Source organism: Mustela nivalis, assembly GCF_964662115.1.
Source record: "Mustela nivalis genome assembly, chromosome: 6".
NCBI classification, from domain to species: Eukaryota; Metazoa; Chordata; class Mammalia; order Carnivora; family Mustelidae; genus Mustela; species Mustela nivalis.
Genome location: NC_139025.1, coordinates 84,588,142 through 84,611,277, shown reverse-complemented (window position 1 = coordinate 84,611,277; position 23,136 = coordinate 84,588,142). Strand labels below are relative to the sequence as shown.

The window sequence follows — 23,136 nt, the reverse complement described above, 5'->3', positions numbered from 1 at the left end:
GTGTTGGGAGGGGCTGACCCTAAACCCTGTCCTGGAGATCCAACAAGACAGCTAGAGAAGAGGAACAGGGGCCTCCCTATCTGCACACGCTGTGGATGGGTTTAGGGCGTGTCTACCTCAAAGTGTTCAGGTGGTGGTGGCTCCCCCTTAGAGAGTGTAATTGGCTATGAGAAAATCCCTGTGGTTGCAGAGTTCCCAGTCTCACTGTGCCTGGCCTGCAGGGGGTTCCACCACTGGATTACCACAGTTGAACTAAAATCAAGGACCAATCTGTCCTTGGATGGGCTTGGTGTTGTTTATCCTCTATTTCCTCTCCCAACTCCTTCTTCCTTTGGAATTTAGTCCAAAAGTCTGTGAACTAATTTATCGGTGCCTGTTTCCTCCTAAAATAAACAAGCCAAACTCACAGCCTCTCTCTTTCCCCGGGGGCTGCCGTAAAGATAACGATGCAGGGGGCATGTGACCCCCAAGGCCGCTCACACCATGGGATGATACCATCCTGCATAGGTGGGGAACAGAGAAAGGCTCTATTTGAATATTTGGCCCGATGAACACCCTGGCCTCTGGTCAGGTGACCATGTCAAAGGGGGAAACTGGGTTTCATATCTCTTTTCCATCTCAGACTAAAAATGAGGTTAGGAAGCAAAGCCATTTAATGAGCACTGAGCCCCGGAAAGAGACAGCAATACTATGTAGCATTTTACGGCTCTTTGCCAGGGAGAGAGGTTGGTGAAAATTTACCAAGAAAATGCCCCAAGTTCTGGAGCTTGGGTCAGCCATTTTGCTTTGCTGGGCCTCAGTTTCTATATCAATCAGATGGGTTAGATGATCAGGAAGATTTTTTTTCAGGGGTGCCTGGGTGGCTCAGTCATTAAGTGCCTGCCTTTGGCTCAGGTCACGGTCCCAGCGTCCTGGGATCGAGCCCCGCATTGGGCTACCTGCTCTGCGGGAAGCCTTCTTCTCCCTCTCCGACTCCCCCTGCTTCTGTTCCGTCTCTCACCATATCTCTCTCTGTAAAATAAGTAAATAAAATCTTAAAAAAAAAAAAAAAGAATTTTTTTTTAAAGATTTTATTTACTTATCTGGAAAAAAAGATTTTATTCCAGATCTTAAGATTAGATAGTATCTAGACAATAGATATTAGCTAGTTATAGTACCAGCATAAGAACATAAAACTGTTCAGGTAGCTACGGGAACACTCAATGACTACATCCAAGGGAAAAAAATGATCAAGTAACGAGTTTCATTTTACTCTATTTGTACCCCTGGACTCATGCACTATGGCACACAGGGCTGATTGGAAGGTCCTTGCATGTTTCCAGAAGGGTCTTTAGTTGCCCTGAAGTGTAATTTGTCAACCAACTGCCACCAATTCTGTGCTGACAGAAATTACCAAAGGAAAAGTCACAGAATCTGAGGCATCCAAAAATGCTTAAGAGATCATCAGCTCCACCTTCTAAGAATAGAAGTAAGTGAATCCAGGAACTAAGTGTCATGCACACGGAGATTACCCATGCCTCATTTTCAAGTGGGCGTTGTGTACCTAAGGCAAGAAAGCCTCTCACAATACATCTATAAATCAGACGGTCAGTTGGTACTTATACTGGATTTTCTTGAGGCAAAAGGCCAATGAGACGGTCTCCACCCAAGTATGAGGAGACGGAGTATTTCCAAACAAGGCTTCTACCTTGACAATACATCTTGTCATTTTATGGTTCAGAAGGGCAAAAAGACAATATTTCTTCAAGCTATACTTTTCTCAAGAGAGATGTTAAACCGAGATGGTGACAGTTTTGGGATCAACAGACAGCTTACAAATGACTTCTGACCCTCTGCCCTGCCCTGTTTCTCCTTCTCAACAATCCCAGTGTTGTGTGAGTGTTCTGTGAGCATTTGGACAACAGCCAGTCATGAAGACCAGGGCCAGCCAGTAAGTTATCGGATAACCTGCTCCTAAAGTCAAACTATTGCCCAGAGATAGTTATTTCTGGGTTTATGTCACCGATGGAAAGATAGGTCAAGTCAATGGGGACCATGTGAATAATCATTGGTTTCTTTATTTTATAAAAAATGACTGCATTGGGGGCACCTGGATGGCTCACTTGGTTAAGCGTCTGTCTTTGCCTCAGGTCATGGTCGCAGGGTCTGGGAATCGAGCCCCCCATCAGGCTCCCTGCTCAGTGGGAAGCCTGTTTCTCTCTCTCCCACTCCCTCTGCTTGTATTCTCTGTCTTGCCGCCTTTCTCTCTGTCAAATATATAAGTAAAACTTTAAAATAAAAATGACTCAATCATTTTACTAAATAAAAGTTCACATAGTTACTGATAGTATTTCAAAATGGCCAAATACCCTCAGAAAGGAAATACTTGGAAATAATCTGAAAATAGGGAAAGGTGCTTAACCATACTAATAATAAAAATGAGAATTAGAATTATACTGAGAGGCCATTCACCTATCAAAGATAAAGTGAAGATAAGGGAAAGAAATAGTAATGCCCTGAGTTGGGGAGGATGTTTTGTTGATGGGAATGTAAGTAGGGACATCTTCTAGAAAAGGCGTTTTGGCATCGGCTAACTGTAAAAAGACCTCAGTTCCATTTGGCTCAGTAATTTCACTACTAAGAGGGCATCTTTTTTTTTTTTTCTTTAACTGAAGTGTAATTGACATGCAGTGTTATATTAGTTTCAGGTGTACAATATAGTGACTTCGTGATTCTACATGTTGCTCAGTGCTCACCCCAGTGAGAGCAGTTATCATATGATGTTATTACAGTATTGCCAACTACATTCTCTAGGCTGCACTTTTTACCTCTGTGACTTATTCATTTTATAACTGGAAGTTTGTACCCCTCACTTCCTTATTAATTTCACCCATTTCCCTGCCCACCTCCCCTCTGGCAAACAGACCCCTGGTCTGATTGTTTCTCTGCTCATTTGTTTTATATCGTAGAGTCCCATTTGCACCCTATTATGCAAACTGTGAATAGCTGCACTGTGTGCACAACTATATTCTGCAGCACAGTTTGGAACACATTTGGGTGCCATCCACCCAAAGGATACCGGCTGTTAATTTGGGCAACTCTGTATGACAGAACACTTCAACGTCCTGACAAGCGCTGGCTGCAAGGCTTACAGCTAGGTGGAACATTCTCAGTGCAGAGCAGTGTACGGGACCCTCCGGCTCTGGGAGACACTGCTGACAGGGTTTGCTCTGGGAGAGGAACTAGGGGTGCCGTTGGGACATGTTTCCCCACCTAACTTTCTGTAATGTAAATTTTTCATCTCAGGTGGGTACACATACTTGTGCAGAATGAAAGGTGAAATGCCGAGTAATGGTCTGATTTGCGCTCTACACTGCAATCTGGATTCAAGCAGGAGGTGGTTTTTGAAAAAGAGACTGACATAACGCAGGCGAAGAGGAGGCTTCTAAAGGCAACTGCATCTGGCACATGTGAGAAATAGCCCCAGATACCAGAAAGATTATGGCAAAAAGAAGTGGAAACGTGCGGACAGCCAGGGCCCTCGGCTACAAGAGAACACCTCCTCTGGGTCGTTGGTCACTGTCTTCAGCAGGCTCCCCCAGCTCCCTTCCTGAGCTGCACTCGCCCCATATTCTTTCCAAAGGTCTGTGGTCAAGTCCTCCTATTTCCTTTCTCCTCCTCTCTCCTTTTTTGGGTTCCTGGAAGAGCAAGGTCCCTGTTGGTCTAAGTCCCAGGACTTGCCACCATCCGCTATCCCTGGGGAACGCACTGGCAGAGCTGACCCTGCTGTCCTGGTCCTTCTATGCGGGGACCATCCAAGTCCATGAAATGAGGGCACTTAAACCACCAGATCTGTAACATGACTCTCTGCCAAATGATTTTTTACTTGTTATGTTACTGTATCTTCAAATGACCCTGGGAGGGAGAATTCCAACCCTTTATACAAGCATGAAATGAGGATCCTACAGGAGGTGGGGATGCTGGGATCTGAACTCAGGTCAGGCTCCTCCAGGACCCACAGTGAGCCTCTCACCACCTCCCTCTCTGCTTCCATGGAAAACAAAGAGGCCTTGAAAGCGTTGCCATTTTCAGCACGTGTCCACATCTGCTGGCTCGAGATGCTCAGCCACACAGTGCCGGTGCGTGAGACCTGACTTCCGGCCCCACTCCGGATCCTCTCACTGGATGCACACTTCATTGCTCATGTCTCTGGAACACTTAGGCATTCACACCAATCACTCACACCCTCACAAGATCCGATTCTGCAAGGAAAGAACTTTTCTTCCCATTTTATAGAGGAGGAGACTGAGGTTCCTAGAGGCAGAGGAACTTGCCCAGGTCACCCCCGCTGGCGAGGGGAAGCGCCAGAGAAATGGAAAAATGTTTCAGGTCAGCATTGCTCAGCTCTCTACAGCTCCACCTCCACCTAGAATCCTGCATTTTCAATCTATCACTCCCACCCTCCAGTCTGGGGGTTCCCCACTGGTGCACAATGACTTGGGGGCGAGGGCTTTTACCACACCTAACTGTAGGGGTGCAGGTTATATAACAAGGATGTCCTCATTACAGCAGTGAACTTATTAAACATCTGAAAAGGTAAATGAGACATTAAAAAAAAATCTCTTCTTTCGGGGTGCCTGGGTGGCTCGGTGGGTTAGGGCCTCTGCCTTCAGCTCAGCTCAGGTCATGATCCCAAGGTCCTGGGATTGAGCCCCACATAGGGCTCTGCTCAGTGGGGAGCCTGCTTTCTCTTCTCTCTCTCTCTGCCTTTCTGCCTACTTGTGACCTCTGTCTGTCAAATAAATAAAATCTTAAAAAAAAAATAAAAAAAACTCTTCTTTATTAGAGGTTCCTAAAACTCCTGACTTCCAAAGAAGTATGGAAATGCTGGGGGGAGGTGTGCTCCTCCATGGAGGGAAGGCCTAAGCAGAGGACAGCAGTGTCAGGCAGGACTCCTGTCAGAAGCCCACTTGTGAAGGCAACCACGGTCACTGGGTCACCCAGGGACCACGGTGGGACAGTTACCTCTGCTTCCTTTCACAGCCCTCCCCAGGAGGATGTTGGTGAGTCACAGAGCCCAGCCCAGTGCCAGAGGCTCCTGCCTCACCCAAAGACACCCTGCCCTGGACCCCCACCAACTTACATCCTCCATCCTGGCCTCCAAGAGGACAGCGTTCACTGGCAAACCAGAGATGTGGGGCAGAGCTCAAGTCCATTTTGGTAGTTTCCCCAAGTTTGTAATCCTCTCTTCTTTCACTTGCCTCGGGGGTGGCGGAGCACACAGGAAAGGGCAGACTCAGGAGGCCCACTCAGCAACCCCAGACTCCTCCAAGTGGGGATCCGCGGGCAGCGGCCCCACCCCACACTCCCCACTTTGCTCGTGCTGAGGTCAGAAAGTAGCCTGTTACCAAGTTCCCTGGGGCCTGAGGATCAGAGCGGTAGGGCTTCTTGGCCTCACTCATAGATTCATCAACTCCAGGGCAGAAACGGGGCAGAAAGAGGGTGACCTGAGGACAGGTCCCACAGAAGAAATGACAGTGACACCCAGGAAAGAGAAAACCAACCTAGCAACCAAACCCACAGAAGCAGAGTGGCAGACCCAGGGCTGGTTCTGTGAACTGCTCAGGGCCACAACTCCCGGATGCTCATAGTAATAATTCTGGGTAATCAAGAGGACATTAAAAAAGATAATCCTTCAATGGCTTCCTATTCCTCTCAGAATAAAATCCACATGCTTCCCTAAGGCCGACAGCCCCCCCACAGCAAGGGCTCCCCACCTCACTGACCACCACTTCCCAGCTACTCAGCAGCTTCTAGCCTTCCCTGAACCAGTAAGATCTTCACTCTTCTTGGGCTTCCCCAAGGCCCTGGAAGGCTAATCCTTTTATTCTTTGGGTTTTAACCTACAAGTCACTTCCTCAGAGAACCCTCCCCCAACACCCCATCTAAGTCAGAACACCCCTGCTGTGGGACTCAGCAATTACTTTCTTCAAGTCTTCCTTTCAACATGCATTTGCTTTGTATTTCTGCTCACCCATCCCCCTCCCTGGTGTGTACTCCAGGAAGGCATGACAGGGTCTATCCTGTTCTGTTTAAAAGTAAAGCCCCTGATGCCTGACATGGAAGAAACGGACCAAGAGGAACCAAGCAGAGTTTGGTGCGTGGAAGATATTCAATATAAGACAACCTCTTCCCCTTGCTAATGTCTTTTGAATGAGAATGTAGGGCAGTGTGCGCTGAAGGTAAAAAAACCCAGAAGTTTGGTGTTTGTAGGGGGAAAGCATCAATTACATGGAAACTTGCCCCACCAGTACCCTTCCCCAGCGCTGCCTTCTGTGTGTGTGTGTGTGTGTGTGTGTGTGTGTGTGTGTGTGTGTGTGACAGTAAGCGAGAGAGAGAGGTTTCCCTGGTTTGTATCCTCGTCTCTTGTGGTTAACAGCACATACTTTGGAAGGAGGCTGTGTGGTTTGGATCCCACTCATCCATTTACTCTCTGCTCTGGTTATCAGTCACCTTAAAACTCAGAGGCTTAAATAATAGCTTACTATTTTCTCTGGTCTGAGGGTTGACTGGGCTCAGCTGGGTGGTTCTCGATCAGGGAGTGTCATGAAGGGACAGTCAAATGGCAGCTGGGGCAGGAACTGTCTGAGGGCTCAGCTGAGTTGGTTGTCCTTGACGGCCTCTTCACTTACCTCACCTAGGCTAGCGGTGCCTGAGCCTCTGTGTGACTAGCCTGGGCTTCCCTCACAGTATGTTGGTATCTGGGTGGTTAGACTTTTTCAATGTCACTTGGCTGCCTGTAGATCCAGCTGGAGACTTCAGGACTTATGATTAAGACTTGGGAAGTTACAAAACATCACTCCTGGAGAATTGTACTCGTCAAAAAAGTCAGAAGGCTGTCCTAGATTCAAGGGGAGGGGTCTACAGGAGGCATGAATATCGGGAGCATGGTACATGGTGGTGGGGGTGGTGGGAGGAGGAGGAGGCATCTTTTGAGACTAGCTACCACACTTCTAGAGGACTGTGGGCAAGTTACTTACTTACTCTTTATGCCTCATTTTTCTCTCCTGTGAAATGTGGTAATACTTCATACTTCATAGAGCTCTTGTGCGGAGCAAATGAGGTAATAATGTATGAAAAGCAATTTACAATGTGCTGTGGAAGTATTAGCCATTATTATTACTCAAGAGTAAGGAATGAAGCTTTTCTCTGACTAATCTCTGCATCCCAATGTCTATGAAATATTTGAAGATCATGAGCTGCTCCATAGAGGATAATAAGATAAGTGATTTTCTCCCTACACCCCCCCCCCCAAATTTTTTTTTACAAGGGTAGGTAGGTTTAAAGTTTGGGTAGAAGCAGTCATTCCTCATGATCAAGCATGCATTTAAAATATTGACAGAAGTAAAAATAGCTGCCAGGGCTGGGCGAAGGCCCTTCTGAGTCACAGTGATGACAGGCTCACATCAGGGACAGGAGCAGCAGCACTTGTGGTGTGGAATTTCCTGTGGCAGTGGCGGAAAAGGAGCCATGAATGCGTCTGTCAGCAAACTTCCCTGAAACAAAAAGGAACCAGGATTTCCTGTGGGAGGCCCAAGGAGCGAGTGGTGTCCAGGACCTCACACCCTAACTGGCCTTAGCACAGCCAGAAAACAGGATCTGCCAACAAATCATCGTGGGTCAGCCCCGTTCCCTGGGGGATGGACACTTCTGTTGTTGCCAAATTCAAACAAAGCTCTGAGGCAAGCATTGAGCTCAAGCTCTAAACATAAAAATGGCTTCGTGGCCTGAGGTTGAAGTCATATGTTCTATTCTACAGAATTCTCTACCATGTCATCCTTTACCTCACACTCCTCCATATTCCGTGCAATCTCCAGGACAAAACCCAGTCTCCTGTCATGTGTGGCCCCCACACATGCCCATGTTCCACAATGCACACTCCTCCAAAGGGCTCCAGCTCACACATCATCCTCTGTTCATGAACATACCCTTTCTGCTGCCTGGAAAATGGTAACAATTATAAGGACAGCCATGGTTATCTTTTCTGTGACTATGCACCAGACAGGTGCTGTGGTAGGAGCTTCATACCATCATCTTACTATATCTTCACTCTATCTGATAACGCCCTGAGCTTGCAGGTTGATGAACTCATTTGTTTACCTGGAAGCCCTGATCAAGACGTGCTGCTTCATAAGGTTAGACATATAGATCAATGAAATAAAACTGAGAGTGCAGAAATAAAGCTTCACATTTACAGCCAATTGATTTTCAAAGAGGGTGCCAAGACAATTCAATGAAGGAAAGTACTGTCTTTTCAACAAATGGGTGCTGGAGGACTGGATATACACATGCAAAACAATCAAGGTGAATCCCAACCTCACACCATATACAAAAATTAACTTAAAATAGATCAATGACCTAAATGCAAGTGCTAGAACTATAAGCCTCTCAAAAAAAAAAAAAATACAGTATTGAAGTTTCATGAGCTTGGGTTAGGCAAAGTGACAGAAATTAAAATAGATAAATTAGCTTTCATTAAAATGAAAAAGTTCTGTGCTTCAGACAATATCATATAGACAGTGAAAAGACAACCACGACATCAGACAAAATAAATATTTGAAGATCATATATCTGACTGTATAGAGAACACATAATGTTAAAACTCAATAAAAGACAAATAATCCAATTAAAAATGGGCAAAGAATCTCTATATACATTTCTTTAAAGAAGATATATCAATGGCTAACAAAGCACATGAGAAGATGATCAGCATCATTAGCCTTCAGAGAAATGCAGATTGAAACCATAATGAAATACCAGTTCATACCTACTGGGATGGTTCTAATTAAAACGACAGTGTTGATGAGGATGTGGAGAAACTAGAACAGTTGTACTCTGCTGGTGGGAATGTAAAATGATGCACCCACTTTGGAACCCTGAGTTCCTCAAAACACTGAGTCCATGGGACCCAGCAATTCTGCTTCTAGGTAAATACCCAAGAAAATTGAAAATGTATGTTATTGCAAGAACTCCTACATGAATGATCACATCATTATTCAAAATGGCCCAAACTGTGGAAACCCAAATGTCCATCAATTGATGCATTAATCAAATGTCACATGGCAATACAATGGAATGCTATTCAACCCCAAAAAGGAATGAAGTACTGATACCTATTATAACATGGATGAACATTGAACACATTATGCTAAGTGGAAAAAGCCAGATAAAAAGGCCACATATTCTATTTATATGAAATGTCCAGAATAGGCAAATCCACAGACACAGAAAGTAGTGGTCACCAGGGTCTGGGGGGCGGGGGGAAAATTGATAGTCATTGTTAATGAGTATTCAGTTTCTTCTTGGGGTGATGGAAATGTTCTAAAATTGGTTTTGGTGATGGTTGCACAATTTTGTAAATATATAAAAAACCTACTAAATTGTTGAGACAGGGAGAAAATGCAAGTCCAAAAGGAAAAAAAAAAAAAGAAGGGGGAGAAGAAGAGTCCCTACTACCTCCCACTCCCCACTGGGGACTGGTGGGGTCCCTACTCACTGTACTTCTTGATTGGAACTCCTGTAACACACAGGATAGCCCTGACTTGTTTGCAGGTCTATCCACCCCAACTGAGTATGAGTGCCCTGGCCAAAGCCTGTGTCTGACTCATTTTGAATCCTGGCATCTAGGACAGTACTTGCCACCCAGTGGATTATTGATCTAAATGTGTGTTGAATGAACAGTCTCTAGCATGCCCCTAACATTATGCACCACTCTTTATACCATCACTTCTACAATAAAAGAATATTGAAAAAATCACACACACACACACACACACACACACACACACACACACAATCTGTTATTTTAAAATTCTTTTCCATCAATTATTTTTAAAACTGGATGATTGATTAGAGTGGTATCTCTTTTCTACAGCTAGAGGGGCCTATGATTTCAAAATTTAAAAGCTAATCATCAATAAAACAACTGAGAGATGTGGGTAAGAGGTAGGAACACTTATCTAAAAATAGAATATTCAGTCCCTGAGCAACAAACTATATTGTGGACCACTTGACAAACATCTCTCCTACCCAGAAGACTTCAAGAAGCAAGAAACCAATATGAAGGCTGATTAAGCTCAGCCTGTGAGAACTCTTTGGCCTTCCACAGCAACAACGACAATAATACAAGGAGATTATGAGAGTAATAAGAGCAGCTAACATGCACTGAGCACTTTCTATGCGCTGGGCGGGGCATGGTTTCCTGCATTCTGTGTGTTAACCGGGTGACAACAACATGGCATGTGAGGTTCTATCGTTACTCTCCCTTTACAGACTCTCTACTTCCCCAAGGTCACATGAGCGGTACACAGCTGAGCTGGACCCAGGAAGACCAGAACTACTGCCCATGCTTCCCGCTATACTATGTTCAGGATTTCAATCCCTTGACTGGACCCAAGAAAACAATTTGTTTGATTCTGGGATTACAGACCAGCTGATGGAGGTCACAGAAAAGACCCTGGGGGGTGAGGGGTGGGGATGGAGAAGAACGGAAACATGAATATTCAGAAACTGAAATCCGGGGCGCCTGGGTGGCTCAGTGGGTTAAGCCGCTGCCTTCGGCTCAGGTCATGATCTCAGGGTCCTGGGATCGAGTCCCGCATCGAGCTCTCTGCTCAGCAGGGGGCCTGCTTCCCTCTCTCTCTCTCTCTCTCTCTGCCTGCCTCTCCGTCTACTTGTGATTTCTCTCTGTCAAATAAATAAATAAATAAAATCTTAAAAAAAAAAAAAAGAAACTGAAATCCGTGTGTCAATATCTGACAGCTGAACATCTATTAGTTTATATACCCTTTATATATCGGGTGGGAAATATCTGAACAGACAGCTGAAACTTGCAAGACCTCACCCAGCCTCAATCTGAAGGTTGGTTCCCTCTGGGCTTTAAGCCCCAGGCCTCCCTACCTCCCGAGAGTGGGCAGCTCCACACCAGTCCCTCTCATTGTGCTCAGGGTCTCATCTGTTCCTTCCTGGACTTCACCACTATTTATAAGGATTTATTCATTTGTTCCTTTGTTTCCCTGCTGTCCTTGTCTGATCCTCCCATCAGAACATGAATTCCGTAAGGGCAGTGACCGTGTCCATTTTTGGCCTACAGTTTGTTGGATGGATTTAAGTCTGTTGAGGGGACACCTTTTTTTCATAACAGTTGGGTGCATTAGTGACCGGCCGGATGAGCACACTGGGCTGTGGCCACTGTAGGCCAGGGGCGGGTGCTTGTTCATCTTCCTACTCCCCGTTCCTAGCCTGGTACTTGGCACACAAGAGTTCACTGCATCTCAGTGGAACTTGTTCCTTAATGAGTTTCTGTCAACCTAGACGCCAGTCTCTACTGGTGTACCTCAAGGCTTGGCCCTGTTCACCCAACCTCTGGATCCAAGGGTGACGGCCCAAGACCGTGCTGGGAACGCCTTGAAGCTGGGAGGAGCCACAGTGAACAAGGAAAGGAGCTAAGAGAGCACGAACTGTGGTTAGGCCCAAGCCCCAAGAAACAGAACAAAAAATCAAGAAACTCCATAGCAACCACAGGATGGGGAGCTAGGGGCTGCAGGTCCATTGAGCTCTTGTGACTGTAGTCTCTGGTGCTGCAGGAAAGCTGGAATGGCCCTGAGCTGCATCCGTGATTGGGTGGCGACCAGAATGAGGGAAAGGAGAACGCTGCCTCACCCACCCCCATTTATTCAGTTATTATTTCTACCCAGGTAAGGTCTGAATACCCGTGTTCCAGGGACATTAGCAGGCCCCTCTCAGAAAGTCTCCATGAAGTTCGGAGCTCACATCCACAGCCCAGGCTGTGCAGCCCACCTTCAGGATGGGATTCCCCTGACATTGCTGTCCCACGCAGGTTGCTGCTGGCCTCCGAAGTCTCCAGCTCTCTGCGCTCCCCAAGCTTCTTAGAAGGGTCTTTGCTGCAGTCAACTGTGCCTAACACCTTGCTCCAGGTCTTCTTGGTCTCAAGACTCCTTCTTCTTTGTGTATGTGTGTGTTTTCCTCCCTAGGCCGAGTGAGTGGAAGTCAGTCTTATTGGGACACCTCTCAATGTTCACTCCTTTCTTGGACTGCCTTCAAACTCTGGCCTTTCAAGTTCAAAAGACGTGTCAAGTAGGTGTGTCTGTGCTTCCTTGATTATGGTTTGCTTGTAGCTTTTCTATTTTTTCTGTACCTTCATTAATTCCAGGTTGGAGCTGCATGTCCCTTTTCCCCAGGTCTGTCACAGCTCTTGTGTGACTACATTTGGGAGGAGCTGGCAGACCCTTGAAACTGCCTATTCACATTTCCTGTCATCTCCATAGATGCCCTTTTTATTCCTGAAGGCTTTCCTTAACATTGCTAAAGTTAAGGGGACTTAAGGATGTCAGTATGTGAATGTTAAAACATGAATCAATTTTTGAAGCTAATGTGATTGTTGAAGCTACTGTGAGGGCCATGTTATCTGAAGCACATTTTGATCCCTTTTGTTGCATATGCATTACTGTAAATTTTTTTTAAAGATTTTATTTATTTATTTGACACACAGAGATTACAAGTAGGCAGAGAGACAGGCAGACAGAGGGAAGCAGGCTCCCCGCCGAGCAGAGAGCCCGACATGGGACTTGATCCCAGGACCCCAGGACCATGACCTGAGCCGAAGCCAGAGGCTCAACCCACTGAGCCACCCAGTGCGCCCCTGCATTACTGTAATTTATTGCTTTTACCAGCAGGACATTTTCTACTCCTGCTTCCGCTTCCCCCCTCTCTTCCCAGTTGCATTCATTGACTTAATATGAGAAGGGCTTGATGCTCTCAAATTTTCAGCTGACAGGTACTGGTCTCAGAGGAATAGATACAGCTGTCGGAAAGTTCAGACTAAGAGTTTTTCTCTTTTGGAGTAATTTACATTTCTAAAAGAAAAACTGTACTACTCGTGTTACCAAAGTGAAGGCTGTTGAAGGTGACACAAAACCTCATCCTTTCAGGAAACCACAGGAATACTTACTCACTGCTAAAGCGCCTTCCATATGCTTCTATGTTAAATAGATGGACAAGAATGCCACCTGCCACATTCAAATTTTTCAGTGTTCTTCTTGTCCGACCGGCGCATTACAATCAGAGCCAGAGCCCAGAGATTCGGACCAGGAGTTGGGAATATACTTGTGTTCATGCCTGAATCCAGAGAGAAGTCCCAGATGATGCTTAGGATCAGCATGGATAAACAGTATTTTAGGAAGTAAACAGGCCAGGAGCCAGAATAACAAGAAAGTGGGAATGAAAATAAGGATGTGTGGGTAAGCAAAAAACCTGGAGGCTGGGGTGCCTGGGTGGCTCAGTGGTTTAAGCCTCTGCCTTTGGCTCGGGTCATGAACTCAGGGTCCTGGGATCGAGCCCCGCATTGGGCTCTCTGCTCAGTGGGGAGACTGCCTGCCCGCACCCCCCCAACCCCCATCTTTGCCTGACGCTGCTCTGCCTACTTGTGATCTCTCTCTGTCAAATTAATAAATAAAATCTTAAAAAAAAAAAACCAAACTTGGATGCTGTCGTCAGGGCAAAGGGTGTTTCTTAAGAGTAAACCAGGGGTGCCTGGGCAGCTCAGTCTTTTGCATCTGCCTTTGGGTCAGGTCATGATCCCAGGGGTCCTGGGATGGAGCCCCACATAGGGCTCCTTGCTCTTGGGGAAGCCTGCTTCTCCCTCTCCCCTCACACCCCGCTTATATTCCTTCTCTTGCTGTGTGTCTCTCTCTGTCAAATAAATAAATAAAATCTTTTAAAAAAAAGTGAATCAACTAACTTACATTTTGCTCACACCTTTCAAGAAGATAACTTAGAAAATCTTAAGAATCCAAACATTCTTCTATTGGCTACAAGAAAAGAATCAGGAAATGTTCCTTGGACTTTTATTAGCTATTACTTGATTAGAAAAAAATTATTATTATAAATATATCAGAACATTTTTATCTGGGCTTGATGGATATTTTTTATGTCAGCTAAGAAAACTACAGTTTAGTAACTAAGCTCAATCCTTTGTTTCTAAAGATTTTCCACAAACTATAATTAAACTAAGGAACATCTGAATAGTAACGGGTTTCCATATGGAGTATACTAAAAATTGTTCCAAAATCAATCACCTTGGTGGGTTTTATTTATAGAGCTACCAAATGGATTTAGGTAATACTCTCCCCAAATGTTGACTATGCCTTCTTGTTTTACTCTGAAGCGCAGAATAGGGACACAAGGGGTCCAGTGATCTGACTGCTAGAGAAAATGTTACGATTCTGCAAGTGCAAGGATCCTAATTGGTAAAGCTCACTTCTTTCTTTCTTGTTTATCCTCATCACCCGCTTTCCCTGTCCCCCCACTCCCTCCCTCTGGGAACGATCAGTTTGTTCTCTATAATTAAGAGTCTGTTTGCTGGTTTGTCTCTCTTTTTTCCCCTTGTTTGTTTTGTTTCTTAATTTCCACATATGAGTGAGATCATATGCTTTCTTTCTCAGACTTATTTTGCTTAGCATAATGCACTCTAGCTCTATCCATGTTGTTGCAATGGCAAGATTTCATTCTTTCTTATGGCTGAGTAATATTCCATTATATACACACACACACACACACACACACACACACACACATACACACCACATCTTTATTCATTCACCAATTGGTGGACACATGGCAGCTTCTGTAATTTGGCTATTATATATAATGCTGCTATAAACACAGGTGTGCATGTATCCCTTTGAATTTGTGTTTTTGTATTTTTGGGTAGATACCCTAGTAGTGCAAATACTCAATCATAGGGTGGTTTCATTTTTAATTTTTTGAGGAACCTCCATACTGTTTTCCACCGTGGCTGCACCAGTTCGCATTCCCACCAACAGTGCAAGAGGGTTCCCTTTCTCTACATCCTTGCCAACACCTGTTGTTTGGTAAAGATCCCTTCTAACCATAAGAGCGGGTCTGGCATGCTTTACCTCCAATCTGACACCACAAAATACAAACTATCACATAGAAATGTCAAATGTTTCTTCCCATCACCTACAACTTTGGACTAGAGAGGAGCCACAACTGTGAACGCTATGTCCTCCTTGTAATCGCACTTACTCGCTCTTCTCAGCACCAGACAAAAAGGAACCAGGCTTATCATATCATGAGAGAGAGGAATGAGCCAGGAAGAATGGAGCCCCTGGTGAGGTGAGATACGTTACTGAACCCCATGTTCAGAGTCCCCATTTTGCTTTCACCACTAAGGTGTCAGGACTCCTTCCTGGAGCTACACACTCACTGACCATCTGGCCCCCAGAGCTCTGGACACTGAGGTCTGCCAATGCAGCCCCTCCCAACCTCCTCCTGCAGCACCCAGTGAACAGTATTTCCTGTGTCCACTCCCCAGATGTCAAGCTCAGTCACCCATCTGCCTAGTTGCTGGGGCAAAGGCTCTCACAATCCGTTGAAAGGCTCTGCTTTCCCAGGGGAGGGAGGGCAAGTGGGGTTTACCTGGCCAGGGCTGAGCTTCTGTTAGTGCATGAGTATAAGCAGGTTGAATGTAGATGGCAAATCCCCAATGATGAGCCCAGTGTAGACATACAGCAAGGGCTCAGTATAAGGTGGATGTTCTCATACTGCTATTACGGATACACACCTAAAGAGACCCTCTAGATGTGTAAGAGGCATCTGCCTGATCAGACTCTGCTTCTTGAAGGTTAATCCATCAGCTGCACCCAGGGACAAGCAGAAGGCACAGCAGCTGCCATCTTTCCTCTTTTAGAGACAGAACACCCATAAGGAAGTCAAAGCCCCACTCATAAAGTCAATGGCAGATGTTTCAAACATCCTGCAGCTCATTGTTTATACCTCCTCCCTCATCCAATGTTGACATAAGCGACTGGCGAAGGTGGTGCCATGATTACAAGGCTGGAGGGATGGAAGCAGCATGAGGGTGAGTGGGAATGCAGCACTGTATGCAGCAGTTTAAGCTGGAGCAGCTCTAAAATAGTATAGACTCTTCGGAGTGAGCATGTAGAAATGGACAGCTGAGGGAACCCCTGGCCACCAGCTGTGTACCAAACACAGGTTGGTACTCAGGCTTGGGAACGTCAGCCCTGGTGCAGGGTGCCGTCATCCTTATCAGCTCTTGGTCCCTCCCCACCAGCTGCTCTGTCTGTCAGGATGGCAGGGGCCACCGAGCAACAACTGCTTGGAACCACGTAGACTATTTCTGGGCACGGGATGTGAGTAAGTGCATGCCATCGTAAGACCAGGATGTGAGTCAGATTGCTATAAAGAGTTAAAAAGGACTGGTCTTCAAAGCCTCCCAGAAGCAGTCTGCCATGCTACACGGCTATAGGGGAGCTATAGTCTGAAAGACACTTGTAATCATGGAGCCAAGGAGAGGCCATGAAGAATATGGATGACTAACATCTGCTTTCGGCTCAGGTCATCCCAGAATCCTGGGATCGAGTCCTACATCAGGCTCCCTGCTCAGCAGAGAGCCTGCTTCTCCCTCTGTCTCTGCTGCTCCCTCCGCTTATGCTCTCTCTATTTCACTCTCTGTCAAATAAATAAAATCTTAAAAGAATATGGACGATTAGAATCAACCAAGTGATAGCAGCAGTCAGAGACAGACAGCTCAGAAAAGCTGTGGGACATGCTGTGGCTTTACTTTCCTCTTAAAACAAAACATTTTATCTGCAGAGCAACTTTTACGGGGCCAAATGAGTGGTCCAAAACTGGCTCTGAAAAAAAAAATCTACTGGCACTGAGGCATACAGATACAAAAATGACATCTGTTCGTAGCACTCTTTATAACAGTAGAAAATTATTAACCATTCAAATATCCACAAATTAGTTAAATAAACTGTGTTATGTTCCTTTGATGGAAACTAAGCAGCTCTTAAGAGGAATAAAGTAATTTAACTATACTAGCATGGAACAATGTCTGTGATAGACCATTACAGCAAAAAAAAAAATCAAGTTGTAGAAAATGTGCCAAGAGATGGCATTTGGGTTAAAAATGGTATGTTTGTACATGTGCAGGAAAAAGTCTCTAAGGAGCTGGAGCACTCCAGTGTTAACTGTGACAGAGATATTTCGCCCGTCCCTATTCATTGCTTGAATCCTTTACAAAAAACATGACTTTTACAACAGAAAATAAAATTAACAGGTATTTATGAGAGAAGAAAAGTATTATGCCTTTTTTTTCTATGAGGAATAATCTTGAAAGCCTCAGGGCGGCCTATGGCCCACAGAATCCCTGACTCAGGCATGAAGGCACAGCAAGGCAGGACCCAGCTCTCTGCGGGTCCATGGAGGGTACAAAGTCAGTATCCCCTAAATGCCATGAGAAAAGAGGGCTTAGAGGTTTCAGGGGCCTCTATAGATGACATCTGAGTGCCATCCAGTCTTCTCCTTCCCAATCTTGTGGCCTCCCTTAGGTAATTCCCACTCACCCTATAGGTCTTGGCTCAGGTGTCGCCTCTCCCGGGGAATCTTTCCGAACATCGCAAGGCCAGGCCAGTTCCCCTTCCTCCCAGATACACACTCCGTCTCAGTTCTCACTTTCTATTTCCCCGCGATAATTGGCTCCATGTCTGTCTTCCCCATGGGAACAGGAGCTCCTGAAGGCAGAACCTCGGCCTCTTTTTGCCACCTCCCAGCAGACAGAGCAGCGTCTGGCCCATGACAAAGGCTGACACAAAGGGAGGGTGCTGCGGGGGCCACGGGGGTGGGATGGGGGAGGGAGGGAGAGTAGCGGGGACAGCTTCTCTCCTTTGCAGTGACTACTCCTCTCCTTTATTTGTTGTCCTATGTGTCCAAGGGAATGGTTAGTAGGGATATGAAGGTCCCCTCCCAAACTCAGAAGAATTATGTCAGGTGGGAACTAGTGGCAGATGGCAGCATTTAAAGGAACTAAGAGATTACAGCTAACACTTCAGAAAGTTTCTCAGCCGAAAGGCAGGACCTTCGATGCTCTCTATGCCTGCCTCCTGTTATTTCTTGGGGCCCCCCGGCTCTGGACCCCTGATCTGTCCAGGGCAGCTAGAGGCATCCCGGTGTCGGGGTGGGATTGGATGGAATCCCCTCTTGACAGACATCGCTGCTGGTGTGACAGTGAGCCTCAGCAGTGCTGGGGTTGGGGCGGGGGGGGTGGGGGTGGGGGGAGAGGGGACACTGACCTCGGCTGATGCGCTGCTTCTCCCCAGACAGGATGCCAGGGCTGTCGATGATGCTGATGCTCTTCAGGACTTGATTGGGCAGCTGGGAGCACATGAATCTGGAAAAAAGGATCAAAGGTGGGATCAGGAACCACACCTCTCCAAGCTCCAACAAGATCCTTGGCCTCTTAAGGTTATTGCCATTGTCTGCAAAAGGACTCTCTGCACAGACAGCACATCCACTGGTGCCACGGGGCCAGGTGCTGGACCAGGGGGAGGGTATGCTGTCACCTGCCACCAGATCCTTAACTGCTAACTTTGATTTTAGCTGATATTTACTGAATGCTTCAGTATTTTACAAACACCATCTCATTTGTCCCTCAGAGTAACCCCTTGAGGAAGAAATTCCTATTAACATCAGAGAAGTAACTTACACAGCATCACTCAGAGCTTAAACCCAGGTCAGCCAGATACAAAGTCCATCAGCCTTGCCTGCTTCTTTTCTGTGCTTCTCCTTGGCCAAGTGTCCTGGGCTTCTTCTCCCAGGGCAGACCATACCTCCCTCAGGGTCACAGCCCCGCCGTGCCGGAGTACCCTAAGCTCCCTGTCCAGCCACACCGCCCACTCCCTGCTGTGGCCGTGGAGGTACTGGGGCTTATTTTCACTGTTGCCCTGGTGACTCAGCATCCAGTCCAGTGCCCATCTGGCTTCAAGCCCTGCAAGTACCCATGGGCCACACCCCAAATCCTCCAGGTGCCTCGGACTCCGAGGGGTAGCCAAAGAGTGGATAAAGTGGCAGGGGCATGGGAGAGTTCCGGTGGTGCAGCTCAAGCCTCCTTCCTTGGCCCTCACATTCCTGATACCATTTCTTCCTTCTCATCCCCATCCTCCTGTGGTCAGCTGCCCTGGCCTCAGCCTACCCAAAGCAGAGTGGCGTGGGAGGAAAATTTGGCTGTTAGGTCAGCAGACTGGGTTCAGGTTCAGCTCAGCCTTCGCCAATTATTTTCTGTGGGACCCTGGACAAGGGCCTCCCAGCTCCAGGCCTGTGTCCTTATGTGTAAATGGAGATACTTGGATGGGGACCGGTAAGGTCCTTTTTAGCTTTAATAGTGAATAACTCTAGAGTAGCAGAGGGAAACATTTTGTTCCTTTTATCCAGGCAGCAAAGCCCAAGGTGCATCTCTGGTAGTCACTGTGTGTTTTTTTCTTTCTTTCTTTCTTTCTTTTTTTTTTTTAAGATTTTATTTATTTATTTGATAAAGAAAGAGTGTGTGCACGCACACACACAAATGGGGGAACAGCAGAGGGAGAGGGAGAAGCAGGCTGCCCGCTGAGTTGGGGGCCAAATGCAGTACTTGATCCCAGGACTCTGAGATCACAACCTGAGCCGAAGGCGAAAGCGGACACTTAACCGACTGAGCCACCCAGGCGCCCCGCTGTGTCTGTTTTAAGGCAAAACCTATAGAGTGGCTCTCCTCCTTCTGTTTTGTAATTGGATAACTGTAATGGTCTATCACAGACATTGTTCCATGCTAGTATAGTTAAATTACTTTATTCCTCTTAAGAGCTGCTTAGTTTCCATCAAAGGGACATAACACAGTTTATTTAACTAATTTGTGGATATTTGGATGGTTAATAATTTTCTACTGTTATAAAGAGTGCTACGAACAGATGTCATTTTTGTATCTGTGTGGGCCGAAGGCTGGAAAACCCTCAGTGAAAGCTCAATTATTTCATTCAGGAGAACTGGTGGGATCACTCAGAAAGTAAATATGCTGGGAATGCAGGCCAGGGGGCCACGCCAGCCTTCACAGTGCACACGTGGATGGCACAGTCCCCCGGCCAGGGTGGGGTCACGGCCTCACAGGCAGTGGGTGGGCAGTCCCGAGCAAGAGGTACAATTACTGACATTTCAAAGTAGCTTTCTTTGAAGGTGCTCAGGACAAGTTTCCCACACATTCTTTTCTATATTTTCAGGTCAGCCCGGACAGATGTAGGAAAAGATACTAGGGTCATTTTGCAGCTGGAAAAGCTGAAGCTCAAAGTTCGTTATGACATCTTGAGGTCACACCGTGAAGGTCTGGCTGGCTGGAGAGGGCGACCTAATATACCTGATGTCTGCTGAGCTAGACTCAACCAATAAATGTTAAAAATAAACGGTCAGGCTAATTGAAGAGAACCTCTCATTTCTGATTTTCTCCTGCCCCTCATGCACCCTCCAGACTTTTCAGTAAATCCCACTGTCCAAACTTGGGAGACCAGATCTGTGAGAACGAAGTGCACAGAGATCACTAAGCATTTACTCTTTGTAAATTCACAGAGAAAAAACCACCACATTTGAGGCTTGGAACTGAGGTAGGAACAGAGTTCTGAGCACATTTGTGGTAGACTGCATGTCTCATCAGTAATGATTCCGTCTCTTATCACAGTCCCATCTTTTTTATTAGATGGCTTGAGACATTTGATAATGCTGAAAAACTGCATGTATGTGGAACTATTTTACACAAAGTATTCCTGTGAGAGACTGACCTTTCTCCAAAGCCACAAGCTCACACTCACTAGCAACTTTTTCAAAACACAAAACCCCTGGATTCTAGTGTGGAGTTAAACAGAAGGATCCCAAATGTGTAAACTGTCCACTCTCTCTCTGCAAAGTGACAAACTTTCAACAACTCGCATGCCTCCTGACATAACAGCAGAGGCGAAATCAGGCAAAATCTGTGAGCCACAAAACAAGATGTGGTCAGATGCAGTGAATGTGGAGACGTTACCTCACAACAAACAAGGGGGCAGGCTGAGGGACCCACAGGGATAACTACAGAAAAGGGGAGGAGGGGGAAGAGGAGGGGGTAAGTGGAGGGGGGGTAGGGGATGGGGCAGTGGAGAGAAGGGAGAAGATGGCAGAGAGAGGAGGAGGGAGCTCACTAGGGGCACCCTGAGAGATAGTGGCTGGGTTGTGTGTGCAAAACCAGACTACACTCCATGAAAGAAAGCAAGAAAGCTTGGGGCTGGGGTGGGGGGCAGGGGGGTGTGGTGGTGGTGGTGGTGAGAGGGTCAGGAAGGGGGAGGGTAGGTAGGGGTGTTGTGGCAGGGGAGCACAAAGCATGAGTCAGCTTTCAGACCCCTGTGTGGGGGCAGGCGTCTTACAAGAGGAGTTAAACCACACATAGTTTCCTAAATAATTATAATCAGAAAAAAACCCTAATGCAATGCTGTTACAGCAATCCTGTATTACTTTTATGCTCTAAGAAAGGAAGGTGAAAGGCAAGGTTATTTACTGGGTATATTACAGTCAGCCCTGAGTCAGGCTTCTCTTGTTTATGTTTGTGTGCTGAAGTGTTTCCAAGCACAGATTTGCTGTCCCAAGATGGATTTCCTCTTCCTTCCCAGAGTGACTAACCTAAGTGTAGCTGGACCTTGCCTCCTACAGTTTCCCATGAAATAGGCAGACCTGTGTTGGTTAAGCCCAGGAGCCTCACGGAAGCTGTTAGGCAGTGTCTGCTCTCCCAGAGCTGCCCTGATGCCTCTTGTTCTCTGATAAAAGGAGGGGAGGATGGGCACAGACTCTGCGCTTGACCCCCATCCCCTGCCACTTCCCAAAGGCGGCTCAGGGTTAGCAGAAAGGGGGCTGGATCAAGGAACAGTCTGGACTCTGAGGTCCTGCCACATAGTAAAACAGGGAGGAGAGGGATTTTAAACAGAGAGGAGCAGGGATTTTAAAACTGCCTCCAAATGCTAACATTCCAATTTAATGATCAACATTTTAAAAGAACTGGGCAGTATCTTCATACTGCTTTTGCTTTCCAAACAATGTCATGATATCCAGCAGTTACAGTAACCATAAAATGGCACCAACATTTACCGTCCCCCTACTATGTGTCTAAGTGCTGCACTTAACACTTTCTGTATACATTTTAACTCACTCAATCCTCACCACAGCCTGAGAGATAGGGGCTGTGTGTTGCCGTTTACACAGGACGAGAATGGGGCACTGAGGGGTACATACCACAACTTGTCAAGTCACATGGCTGGTAGGCAATGGAGCTGGGATGCTAAGCTAGGAGTTTGGCCTTGGGCTGGGGTTTTTGACTACTAGCCTCCTACCACCATTTTGCGTGTGCAAGCCAACCTCATCACATTAGACAACATCCTCCAACAAGGAAGTGATGTGCCAGGGTACCTGGGTGGCTCAGTGGGTTAAGCCTCTGCCTTCAGCTCAGATCATGATCCCAGGGTCCTGGGATTGAGCCCCGAGTCGGGACTCTCTGCTCAGCAGGGAGCCTGCTTCCCTTCCTCTCTCTCTGCCTGCCTCTCTGCCTGTGATCTCTCTCTCTCTAAATAAAATCTTAAAAAAACAAAACAAAACAAGGGAGTGACTGCCACGGCCTTGGAATCCCGCACCAGAGACTCCCCTGTGATGTGCTCTCAGTCCAACACTGGAGGGCGGAGGTGCCAGAGCCAGAAGACGTTGCTCACTCACACTGTGAGCTCTAGGGATCTAAGCACTTCTACCAGCCCCAGAACTCCCACCTTGTCATCAGGCTCAGAGCACATCGGATGCTTACAAGGGACACAAGGGACAACCCCTTCAAGCCCACTTGAGAGAGACCAGATAGAGGACATGACTTCCTAAGATGGCACAGTAAAGAGCACACAATACACAAAAAAGACTTTTACAACCAAGCCCCAATCATTATCACCACACGGTTCTGCCACGAATGGCTGATCAAAACTTCCAGTACCCAGGAGAAATTTAACTTCATATCCAGACTCTAAGGAGCCCACAGCTACCCCCTTTGATTGAATCTTACAGCATCACCAGTTTTACAAGTCAAGGCTGGCTGAATGTTGGCAATTTCATGTGGTATGACCCAAATAGGTAATTTTCTACACTGAAGTCTCTCTTTCCTGATTGCTGCAGTGAGGAATGGCAACGTGCCGGCACTGGGAGGGTCTGCCTGGGGGCAGCAGGTGAAGCTGG

The 23,136-nt window shown here is 46.6% G+C and overlaps 1 protein-coding gene across 1 annotated transcript in view; it reads right to left on the bottom strand.

Annotated features, from left to right (window-relative positions):
* Window positions 1–23,136, bottom strand: part of EHD4 (EH domain containing 4) — a 79,296-nt gene that overhangs the window by 31,087 nt on the left and 25,073 nt on the right. The window contains exon 3 of the mRNA XM_082735484.1: window positions 18,177–18,274. Coding sequence (XP_082591610.1) covers window positions 18,177–18,274 — 98 coding nt within the window. The remainder of the gene's footprint in view (window positions 1–18,176; window positions 18,275–23,136) is intronic.